This window comes from Budorcas taxicolor, chromosome 10 (genome assembly GCF_023091745.1).
Source record: "Budorcas taxicolor isolate Tak-1 chromosome 10, Takin1.1, whole genome shotgun sequence".
Lineage (NCBI taxonomy): Eukaryota > Metazoa > Chordata > Mammalia > Artiodactyla > Bovidae > Budorcas > Budorcas taxicolor.
Genome location: NC_068919.1, coordinates 26807717 through 26820789, shown reverse-complemented (window position 1 = coordinate 26820789; position 13073 = coordinate 26807717). Strand labels below are relative to the sequence as shown.

The following is a 13073-nucleotide window of genomic DNA, read 5'->3' as shown; positions in this document are numbered from 1 at the left end:
ATTTTCTGATGGATTCGTAAAACTATAGGGTAAAGATAACAAAGAGTTCTCCAAATCAAAACATCAGAAGAATCTCATGCTTTACTGAGGCTGAAGGACTCATGCATTTATTCAATATGCCATATGACAGGAAAGAGGAATGCAATGGAGAAGATGACACTATTCCTGCCCTCAAGGAGCTGGCAGACTTATTATCCTATTAACTACATAATAACAAGCAATATAAAACCGGGAGTGTAACTTACAGAATCAATCTTGAGAGCACAACAGTACCACCTTGCCCAGTTTCTTCTGTAGGAACCTTAAGCTGTGAGTCTTCATTAAAGGAAAGAATAATGGTTGATGGCTAGTGCTAGTTTGAGAGCTATGCCATTCATTTTGGCTACTGATCCAAATACTAAAGAAGGTATTATCAAAAGCCTTTTAAGTACTTAGAGCCCTCCGCTTCTCCTGTTATCTTTTTCAGAGTATTGCAATTCCCTATATAAGGTTGCTCATCCCAATGTCAATTGTAACCTACAAATGAGAGGCCCCCAAAATCAACCTAAGTATGAAAACATAACTACTCAGTAACTCAGATTTTCATTTCTGAGGCATGATACTTCATTCTTTCATTCTGAAATATGATCTATGGGCTTCTAGTCAATGCTACCAGTAGTACATAGAAAATAAAACTGATATTAAACATTATCAAAACTTAGGACATATTTCTAAAATATAAAAAAAGAAAAATGAAAACATAATCTGAAACAAAATTTCCTTGTTAATTTTTATGTCAGAGAACAAGTATTTTTTTTTATAAATTATTGCTTCCTTTCTCCCCAGCAACAAAACTCAGTTTTAAAATAGATCTACTGATGATGACAGGCACAGACTTATTGTTAACATTCAGTGGTCCAGTGAGAACCCATGAGTGTTGGAGGTTAATGCATAATGACAGATGATGCTTTGAGTGGATTTTTTTCCCTCTCATACAAACAAGTCTCTAATAAAAACACTTTATGTTTAAAAATAAATTAAATAGATCTATTGAGACAAGGGTTGAAACATGAATATTAATTAACTTTAGATGGCTTCCCTGGTGGCTCAGACAGTAAAGAATCTGCCTGTAACACAGGAGATCTGGATTTGATCCCTGGGTTGTGAAGATCACCTGGAGAAGTGAATGACAACCCACTCCAGTTTTCTTGCCTAGAGAATTCCACAGACAAGAGGAGCCTGGTGGACTACAGTCCATGGGGTCACAAAGAGTTGGACATGACTGAGCGACTAACACTTTCTTCACTTTCTTTTTTTTTTTTAGATGGACTAATGTAACTAAATCAGTAAATCTTCATGTTAATTAAGCACTATTATAATGCCCTGGGGCCTCCCTTGTGGCTCAGCTGGTAAAGAATCCGCCCGCAATGCCGGAGATGGAGGTTCGATCCCTGGGTTGGGAAGATCCCCCGGAGAAGGGAAAGGCTACCCACTCCAGTATTCTGGCCTGAAGAATTTCATGGACTGTATAGTCCATGGGGTCGCAAAGAGTTGGACACAACTGAGCAACTTTCACTTTCATAATGTCCTAGGTATTTGAGATCATTTGTGTAAAAGAGAGTAAAAATGCATTTTTAGGCCAGATTTCTTGTTAGGGACATAGAACCTTAGGTTATTCAGAAAACATATCATTTTACTACATTAAAAAAAAAATTTCCTTTCATGCCCACAATGTGAGGCAAAATAATTGCAAAAATATACATAGAACATAAAACTTGCATTTCCTCATACCTCTTCTACTCTATTACACATTTGCAACTTAATAAATATTGCAGCAGAGCTGACCACTGTTGTTGGCCAGGCTTCCCTGTCCTTCACCATCTCTCAGAGTTTGCCCAAACTCATGTGCATTGAGTCGATGATGCCATCCAATTGAGTCGATGATGCCATCCAACCATCTTATCCTCTGTTCTCCTCTTCTCCTCCTGCCCTCAATCCTTCCCAACATCTGGGCCTTTTCCAGTGAGTCAGTTCTTCATATCAGGTGGCCAAAGTATTGGAGCTTCAGCATCAGTCCTTCCAATGAATATTCAGGACTGATTTCCTTTAGGATGGACTGATTTGATCTCCCTGCAGTCCAAGGGGCTCTCAGGAGTCTTCTCCACCACCACAGTTCAAAGCATCAATTCTTTGGTGCTCAGCCTTCTTTATGATCCAACTCTCACATCCATACGTGACTACTGGAAAAACCATAGCTTTGACTAGATGGACCTTTGTTGGCAAAGTAATGTCTCCGCTTTTTAATGTGCTGTCTATGTTTGTCATAGCTTTTCTTCCAAGGAGCAAGTGCCTTTTAATTTCATGCCTGCAGTCACCATTTGCAGTGATTTTGGAGCCCAAGAAAATAAAGTCTGTCACTGTTTCCATTGTCTCCCATGTCTGCCATGAAGTGATGGGATCAGATGCCATGATCTTAAGTTTTTTGAATGCTGAATTTTAAGCCAGCTTTTTTACTCTCCTCTTTCATCTTCATAAAGAGGCTCTTTATTTGCTCTAAAGAGGAACCAGTGGTTAGGATTCCACCTGCCAATCTACTTCTGCTTCACTGACTACAGTAAAGCCTTTTACTGTGTGATCACGACAAACTGAATATCTTGCATGGATTTCTCAAGGCCATATAAATATAATAAGGCTTAGCTATGGAGCACCAAAAATACAAAGCAGAAGACTGTTATTTTATAGGAAATTTTAAAAAGAAAAAAACCATGGGATTTCCCTGGTGGTCCAGTGGTTAAGACTTCTTGCTCCATGAGGTCAATCCCTGGTCAAGGAACTAAGATCCCACATGCACCCAGCATGGCCAAACTACTTTCCCTACCAGGAAAAAACAAAACCACCCAAAACAAAAACTAAAGTTAGGATTAAGACCTAAGTATATACCATTTCCTAACAACTTAATACTGCTTTTGTTTTCATTTTTCTATCCTGTCCAAATACAAAAATATAAATTTTCAGAAGAAGAAAAAAGCTTTAGTCCTTACATTTTTTCAGTTAAGAGACCCAGAGGTAACTTCAAATTTTCAACTTTTGCATAGCCTTTCAGATTGACTTATTTACAATATTGGTTTGATTCTGATATTTTGGTAACTGTTAAGTTCTACCTGTGATTTAAGTAGATTAAAATTTTTCAAAAGTAAAATGCACTTGAGAATCAGAAATGTTAAAAATTTGACAAATGAACACTTTAGCACTGAGCAAATACAGTAACAACATTTCCTATTAACCAATACTGAACTTCTGCAGCTAAAGCAAGGTGCTGTGTGCGTGTGTGTGCGCTGTGTGCTCTGCAGCTTTGTGCTCATAACTTTATACACCATTGCAGGCACTCTTCAAGTGCACCAAAGCACGAATAACAAGGTTTTAATGGGGAATATCTTCTTCGGTTTTCCACTTACTTCTAAAATTTCATTAAAATACACTGTTTTACACAATCACAAAATAAAGTGCTTTCATAATTCCTTTAATACAGCTCTCCAAATTTTCATATCTACTGCTAAGAAACACATCACTAAGAACTTAAATACATAGAATGTGCATTACTCTGAGTCAACAGGCCCACCAGGTGAAGCTATGCAGCTTACATCAGGCCAAAAGGGCAAGGAGGGGGAGACTGAAATTCAATTTGCCCTTTTCCAGGGAAGCTTGCAAAGGTGGCCATTTTAGGTCTGGCTAGTCCAAAAGCATTTATTACACAGAGAAAGAAAAAAAAGAGCAGCTTCGATTCAAGTTTACAGCAAAATATCGTCCTTCTAGGTCAGCACAAATTGCCTTAAAACATTCCTCTTATTTTAACAGCTTTAACACGGAAAAGCATGACTATATAAGATTCTTAGGTTCCCAGGCCCTCTTCCTTCTCTTCCATTCCCAGTACAGATAATAGCAAAGCAAAGTTTATGAGAATCCCTCAGAAATGCAAACCAAAACTGCAAATGAGGTATCACCTCACACCGGTCAGAATGGGCCTCATCAAAAAGTCTACAAACAATAAATGCTGGAGAGGGTGTGGAGTAAAGGGAACGCTCTTGCACTGTTGGTGGGAATGTAAATTGATACAGCCACTGTGGAAGACAGTATGGAGATTCCTTAAAAAACTAGGAATAAAACCACCATATGACCCAGCAATCCCACTCCCAGGCATATACCCTGAGGAAACCAAAACTGAAAGAGACACATGTAACCCACTGTTCACTGCAGCACTATTTACAATAGCTAGAACATGGAAGCAACGAAGATGTCCACTGACAGATGAATGGATAAAGAAGTGGTACATATACACAATGGAATATTACTCAGCCATAAAAAGGAACACATTTGAGTCAGTTCTGATGAGGTGGATGAACCTAGAACCTATTATACAGAGTGAAGTGAGTCAGAAAGAGAAAGATAAATATTGTATTCTAACACATATATACAGAATCTAGAAAAATGGTACTGAAGAATTTATTTACACGGCAACAATGGAGAAACAGGCATAGAGAATAGACTTATGGACATGGAGAGAGGGGAGGAGAGGGTGAGATGTATGGAAAGAATAATATGGAAACAATATTACTATATGGAAAATAGATAGCCAACAGGAATTTGCTGTATGGCCCACGAAACTCAAACAGGGGTTCAGTATCAATCTAGAGGGGTAGAATGGGGCGGGAGATGGGAGGGAGATTCAAAAAGAGAATATATGTATATCTATGGCTGATTCATGTTGAGGTTTGACAGAAAGCAACAAAATTCTGTAAAGCAATTATCCTTCATAAAAAAATAAATTAGAAAGAAAAAAGAAAAATAAACATGCCTTTGACAGGAAAAGAAAAAGGCCTCTGATGCAAAGAATTACTGAGGAGATAGGAGAGACCATCCAGGATAGAAGATGAGAAGTTGAAGTAATCACTCTTTCAGTCACTAATATTTAATCAAATATCTAGAATATTCTAGGACAGACTCTATAAAACAAAGTCCTTTCTATTAAGTCTATTTCTGGATTTCAGTCCAACTTTTTAAAAGCTTGTATTACAGATGTTTTCAAATATACACAAAATCAGAGAAAACAGTAAGATGAATCCTCATGTACCTTTTACTCCAATTCAACAAATCATAAATGTTTGTCAGTCTTGTCTATCTCTCAAATTTTATTTTTTTGGTATGAGGGGAGGGTGGAGTACACTTCATTTCACCTGTTAATATGTCAATATGTACCTCTACAGATCAGGGCTTTACATTACCATCGGGCATAAATATGCCTAAGAAAATTCACAATAATTCCTTCATGTTGTTTAATATTAAGTGCATGGTCATGTTTCCCTGATTTTCTCAAGTCTTTTTACAGTTGTTTGTTCACATCAGTTCAGTTCAGTTCACTCAGTTGTGTCCAACTCTTTGTGATCCCATGAATCGCAGTACGTCAGGCCTCCCTGTCCATCACCAATTCCCGGAGTTCACTCACACTCGCGTCCATCGAGTCAATGATGCCATCCAGCCATCTCATCCTCGGTCATCCCCTTCTCCTCCTGCCCCCAATCCCTCCCAGCATCAGAGTCTTTTCCAATGAGTCAACTCTTCCCATGAGGTGGCCAAAATACTGGAGTTTCAGCTTTAGCATCATTCTTTCCAAAGAAATCCCAGGGCTGATCTCCTTCAGAATGGACTGGTTGGATCTCCTTGCAGTCCAAGGGACTCTCAAGAGCCTTCTCCAACACCACAGTTCAAAAGCATCAATTCTTCGGTGCTCAGCCTTCTTCACAGTCCAACTCTCACATCCATACATGACTACTGGAAAAACCATAGCCTTGACTAGACGGACCTTAGTCGGCAAAGTAACGTCTCACATCGGGATCCAAAAAAAGTCCACACATGTATTTGGTTGATATTCTTTTTATCTGAAACAGCCTTTCCCCCTTTCCATCAACTCCTCTTTCACCCCATTCACTTATTTGTTGAAAATTCTAATTATTCAATAAAATTTGCCACACTCTGGATTTAGCTGATTGCTACTTGCGGTATAAAATATTGATAATACATTATACATTTAATCACTAACTGTGCAGTATTGAGACTTGGTCTATAACCAAAATGTTTCACACAAGTGATAATTTGTCTTTTAAAAAAATGGGGGGGGGTGCGAATTGAGCTTGGGGAAAAAAAAAACCTACCAGAGGATGCTATTAGGAAAACGAAGAAGGTACCAAATCCACATGGTTTTACAAAACTATCCCCTTTACTACCTTATACACTGTTAGTTACAGCTCTTTATTAGTGTGTCAAAGTGAAGGACAGTATTCAATAATCATATAATATGAAAGGTATATTTAAAAGAAAGTTAATAGTCACCTATAATTGTCACCTACAATGTAATTCACTTAGTTTTGTTTGGTGCAAAAAACTAGACTTTTTTTCAAAAGCATAAAAAAAGTGCTTGGTACTTTGAAACGTGTTTTATGAGAGAAAAAAAAGATAGCTTTCCAATTTTATTCTGATTCTTAGTCAAACATTATTTAACCCCAGCTCGAGAGACTGGTATGATTACTAATAACACAGAATTGGTGGGTCAGTAGAGTGGGCTTAATGTCCATGTGTGATGTAATGGTGCCAAGTGCAGATAAATATTTGTTAAGACCTATCAGCATTTAAGGAAAAGACTGCCAGGCCTTATCCACTTGGTGAATGTCTACTTACCCTTTGAAGCCCACCTATAGTAGGAAAATTCTTCACATGTATATTACATTAATCCCTCTTTCCTTTTGAGCTATGGTCCCCAACTCTGGCTGAAGAGCTTTTAAATATGATGGACAAAGAATGTTGCCTGCTGTATCAGTGAACAACGGCTGTTGAGGCCATCAAGACGTCAGTCATTGCAGTCACCCCCAATGGTGCACCTTGAGGGGATTCAAAATGGAGAAAACCAGGATACTGGCCCTAGACAGCTAAGGTGCATCTCAAAGGAATGATTTCAATAAGCCCAGAGTTTTGCATCTTATCATATATAGAAAAGCACTAAATTTGTTAACTTGAGATGTCCAGTTTTCCTTAACAAGCAGTAATCTTTTGATGTTTCAACTATTTGGTTTTTTGGCAAAAACTCCTATGTATCCTGGTTCCTCCATATCCTCCTCCTTTATAACAGTCCCTCAGGGCTTATTGAGAGGCTATCTTTGGGTTGAAGCCCTCAGTAAGTCTGCCAAATAAAATATAATTCTCAACTTTTAGGTTGTGCATTTTTTAAAAATTGACAACGTTATGCTCTGAAGATACAAAGACAATTTGGTGTCCCTGTCCTTAAGAACTTTACAGCCTAACTGAAATAGGTACTGTAGAAGTAGTCTGTGTAAGAGATGTAGGGACTTAAAGATCTGATCTATCTGGATTTGAGGCTGAACGAGACAAGGTGTCAGAGAGAGGTGACCCCATGAAGGAGGGGCTTATCTAAATTACTCTCACCTCTCTAGCAGCTAACAACCGTCAATAAAAATTTGGTGACAGCCAGCCTCAAAGTACACTTAGAGCTTCCTAACTCAACTGGCTTTTGTTTTTACTCCACCTCAGAAACCCACTCCCAAGGCTGTACACTAGGACCACACTGGAACTGCTCCACCTCTGAACACATCAAGCCCAACTTTCAAACATCTGATCACAGCCTTTAACCCTTCTACGTCTTTCACTACCATTTTGCCCGTCAAGTCCTCCAGTCTCTCAGTTCATTTTCCTTTACTGTATTTTTCTACTGTATTATTCTAAAATTTACTTTATTTTTCTCTTTTGTATTTTGATGTGCACTTCTCCTTCTACATTTATCATACAGCATTTTAATTTATACAAAATTTGGTTTGCTTTCTCTATTAGAGCATAACTTTCCTTAGAACAGTAATGGGATTCTTTTTCTCAGTCTGGCATCCTTCACACCCAGAACAGGTCTAGTCCATAATAATTGCTCAGTAAACACTGGTGCAAGCATTCTTGTCATTTTCACCACTATTTCTATGAGCTCTCCAAAGGCGGAACCTATATTTTACCTGAGTATTCAGTAGAATGGGGTTTGACCTATAATTTCTACTGGAGTGCCTCCTACATGGAGCCCTCAGGAGCATTTGTTGAATTGGAAAAGGTTGAAATGTTATTAGAGCCTGTACAAGACATATAAAGATATGTTCTCTGCTCTATCTTGGCATTATTATTTTAGCAATCATTTAAGTTAACCAAATAGTTATGAGACCACCATAAAAAATGTTCATTGTGGCAGAGGCAAACGGAAAGCCACGGACAGAGAGGTCAGGAAGCCTGCACTTTACTCTCGGCTCTGCCACTCAGAATCTACAAATAACCATCACTGTAACCCTTAGTTTCCTCATTTATTAAAATGGGGTTTGATGAGAATTTGATTCTTGATTATCTGAAAGTTCCCTAACTGATACGCTATGGCTACTAATTTTTTTTTAAATTAAAAGTGATACACTCTCAGATTTCCCTAGTGGTACAGTAGATAAGAATCTGCCTGCTAATGCAGGGGACACGGGTTTGATCCTTGGTCCAAGAAGATTCCACATGCCACGGGCAACTAAAGCCCATGGGCCACAACTACTGAAGCTCTCGTGCCTGGAGCCTGTGCTCCGCAACAGAAGTCACCGCAGCAAGAAGTCCATACACCACAATGAAGAGGAGTCCCCACTCGCGGCACAGAAAGCCCTCAGAGCAGAATGAAGAGCCAGCACAACGCAAAGAAAAAAAGAAATGATTTTTTTTAAAGGTAGAATTTCTTATGTAAAGAATAAAAGTGATACACTCTCAATATAAAACATTGTATATGCCTTACTGAATTGTTTAAAGGGAAATTCCTTCTCTCCACTCTGTTTTCATAACTCTGGAGACGTCCACTCTCAAAAGTTCCTTCTGTACATTTAAAGCATTCCTCATGCACAAGCAAGTATAGTGCTAAGACTGTTGATTTTATTTACCAGCTTGACAGTCCCAGAAATTCTAATGGGACAGTGACAAAATGAAAGAGAACTATAAATACTTTGATAGCAGAAAGATAATTACTACTCAAGAGGCCAACAGTAGAAAAAAATTAAAATACAGACATATTTAAAACTTCATGCATCACCCCTCCTTGGTTGTGTAATGTAATGTTAATAAAGGTATACGACAAGATAATAAACTGAAGGTGGGAAGAAATGTGGGAGGCAAGGGAATTGTGGAGAAAAGAGAGATTCATACCAATGTTGTAATCACTAAAGGATATAAAAAAAGACCAAAATAATAATAACAATACAATTCTAAGTGGTAAAACAGGGCTTCCCTGGTGGCTCAGAGGTTAAATCGTCTGCCTGCAATGTGAGAGACCTGGGTTTGATCCCTGGGTCGGGAAGATCCCCTGGAGAAGGAAATGGCAACCCACTCCAGTACAGTACTCTTGCCTGGAGAATCCCATGGACAGAGGAGCCTGGTGGGCTACAGTCCACGGGGTCGCAAAGAGTCGGACATGACTGAGACTTCACTTTCACTTTCAAGGGGTAAAACAAGAAACAATTCTGAAATATCTTACGAGCATATGGATAGAGTCAAGGAAGTAGTTTGTTTTCCTTTATTAAATCCAGCCGAGACAAATGTAGATTAACACATGTCCTTGATTTTCTTGACAAGAGCATTCTTTGAAGTTTGAAAGTGAAAGTGAAAGTCACTCCGTTGACTCTTTGCAACCCATGAACTATACAGTCCATGGAAATCTCCAGGCCAGAATATGAGAGCCTTTCCCTTCTCCAGGGGATCTTCCCAACCCAGGGATCAAACCCAGGACTCCCGCATTGCAGGTGGATTCCTTACCAGCTGAGCCACAACATCTAAGTCTAATAATGGCATCTGCATATTACAAGACCAAAGGTAAAAGAAGTATATTTCTAACCAGTTCCCTCCTATAGTGTGGGAAATATATCACAGGATGATTGCCATCACAAGAATTTTTCTAAAAGATAAGTAAGAAAAAATAGGTCACTAGGAAAGTAGGAAACTCATTTCCCAAGAATACTCTAGGAAAAAGTGTGATCTAATGGCCGGACTGTTAATTTCCCTTTCATCTAGTACCAGAAACTAAACATTAAGGAATATGTTGGATAGAGGACCAAGCTTTAACTTCAGTACCCACCTAAACGAGACAGATTTCACCTAAACAAGATAGATTTCACCTAGACAAGATAGATTTCACCTAGACAAGTCTCAGTTTTACCCTTATGGTTTTACCCTTATGGTATAAAGTGATACCACTGCAGATCTTAAAGAACGGCTTATAGATCAGAAGAGCAGCCCAGATAAGGATCCTGTCTCTGCAAGGTTAATACATTACTGATATGTCTACTTTTAGAAACACCAAAAGTACAATTCTATGATACCTAACTTGCAAACCTATCAACACTCAACTATAAATTGTGTATGTGTGCTCAGTCATGTCCAACTCTTTTGCAACCCCATGACCTGAAGCCTGTCAGGCTCCTCTGTCCAGGGGATTTCTCAGGCAAGAATACTGGAGTAGGTTGCCATTTCCTACTCCAGAGGATCTTCCGGACCCAGGAATAGAATCTGTGCTACCTAATAACAATTACAGGCTTTCCAGGTGGCTCAGTGATAAAGAAGCCGCCTGCCAAATAGTAGACTTGAGTTTGATCCCTGGGTCAGGCAGATCCCCTGGAGAAGGAAAAGAGAAGCGACTCCAGTATTCTTGCCTGGGAAATCCCACGGACAGAGGAGCCTAGTGGGCTACAGGCCGTGGGGTCACAAAACAGTCAGACAGGACATTGCGACTGAAGAACAACAAATGACAATTACAACATTAAAAAAATTAACACTGTTATAGTCTTTACCTGGTATTTTTACAACCTAAATACAGTATAAAGGGTAAAAACTAAAACTATAATTTAGAATGTGGAAGAAGAGAAAATGATCAATTATTTTATTCCCATAATGTAATTTTAATACCATGGTATATAACATAAACTCTGTCATGAAGGTGAAAATTGTTTAGTCCAGGAATTGACCTGTAAGGTCTTCATAAAAAAAAAAAATTAGTCAAGGACTATAAACTAGCAAATCTACCTTGTCTCCTTACATTAAAACACACTAAACAGAAATAAGGAACTAAAAGCATTTTGGTTTCCTGCGCTCTGTAGGTTAGAAGGAACAATATTTCCTGACACCGGAAAACAGCAAGTCAGTGGCTGAAGATGGTTTTCAAATGTGGGTAGAATATCATTTTAAGAGCTTTGAAAATTCTTAAGAGAATTTTCATTACTAGAGAGATCTATGTTAGAACACAGCATAAAACTAAATATATAAAGCAGCACGGTATTTCTCAAATTTTTCTACTTTAGTCCAAAAAATGTTATGACCTGTTTTATTTCATCATCTCTCACTAAACGCAATGGAAACCTCCAAGCCTGTTGACACAAATTGCTTTAGGAAGCTAAAGGTCTGCAGTGGTCAATACAAGTCAAAAGTGGCTCATGCGCTGTTCCTGACTACAAAGGCTTAATACTCAGTACATGCCATCTAAAGTTCAAAATGAAACAAAAAAAATTTATGTGGAATCAGGCCCTAAAAGCCTCTTTAGAATTCTCCACTGGACAAGGCAGCCCACTCAGATCTACCCACCCTCACCCTGAGCTTAGCTACTGGAACAACTGCCTCTGTAAAAACATAAATTTTTAAAAGGAATTTTGTGATACAATATCTGAAGTCTCTTTCGGAAAGCCAATAACTAAGATATGATCAATAATTACTCCACATAACTGACCTTAAAAGCAAACTGTCATACATAGTTAGACCCCCAAAGCCAACTCTCCACTAAATTTTACCATTTAGGATTCTCCTTCCTGAAAATGATTAAATTCTTTGATACTCATCCTTAACCAAAAGATACATTTCAAGTTTGAGACAAAAAACGAGGAAGTCAAAACACAACCACTTTCCTTCTTGCCATATACCTCCAAACACACCAAGTTACTACTGCAGAGCTTGGCTATGCAAACCATTATCCCAAAGGGTTCCTAAACATCTCAAAAAGAGGTTCCTTGGTTCCTAATGATTATTCTATAATGGAAACGTGATCTCTCAGTATAATTTCATCCTGGACAAACAGGTCAGTAATGGAAATATTTTGTTATCTACGTTTCTACTCACCCTCAGTAACATCCTGGGGGTTAGATGTCCGGTCACTGGCTGGATCCAGTGCAACCGTTGCCAAGGAAGTGGTGGCTCCAGACATCTCACTCATAGGCTCACTACGGCTGGTTTCGGGCACACTTTCGCGGGAGCTAAATCTTACTCGGGAACTGGATCGAGAGCTGAGGTCCGGACTGGTGTCTGATAAACCTGGAATGTCATCGATCTTTGTTGGTGTCACCATGAACCGAACTGAAGCCATCTTGGTGGTGGTTTCTGGAGGATGCATTTTTATTTTTCTCTTCCTTTATAAGGACAAGGAAAAAAGAAAAACCCTGCAAAACCCTTCCTCCTTTGCAAGCTACTTCTGATTGCAAAAACAGAAAAGATAACTAAAAACACGAAAAACAACCTTCAGTTACCTTGATTTACACCACACGAAAAGCCACTACATATAAGAATCCTCCTATTCAAGAATTCAAGCTGTCCTAAAAAGTGCACTACCAACAGTTGAAAAATATTAAAAAAAAAAAAAAAAAAAAGACAAAACGATGCCAATCTCGTGTAACTTCGTTTCTTCAGAATGAAGAGATACCTAGTTCTCTCCTCTGGTCCAGGGATGTGGGCTCAGGGCCATTGTCAGAAAAGCAGGTGACGAAGCCTTTCTTGCCTCGACCCTAAGGTTTCGGCCGAGGTAGTTAGTCCTTTTTTTATCTGTAAATGTCCCACGGTTAGTTGAGCAAAGTGAGCACAAGCCCACCCTTATCAGACGAATACAGCATAGATCAGCCTGCGAAACGGTGTATACCCGGCCACCTGTTGTGTATCAGGTGAATACCCCACAGGTCTGGCTGGGAGGAGGTGTGTGTAGAGCCACCCGATGTTTCTGAGGCCGA

At 39.0% G+C, this 13073-nt stretch overlaps 1 protein-coding gene across 1 annotated transcript in view; it reads right to left on the bottom strand.

Moving 5' to 3' along the window:
* Positions 1–12542, bottom strand: part of SLC12A6 (solute carrier family 12 member 6) — a 90097-nt gene extending 77555 nt beyond the window's left edge. Inside the window, exon 1 of the mRNA XM_052646129.1 lies at positions 12196–12542. Within this exon, the coding sequence (XP_052502089.1) occupies positions 12196–12466 (271 nt within the window). The 5' untranslated portion in view covers positions 12467–12542. The remainder of the gene's footprint in view (positions 1–12195) is intronic.
* Between the last annotated feature and the right edge of the window lie 531 nt (positions 12543–13073).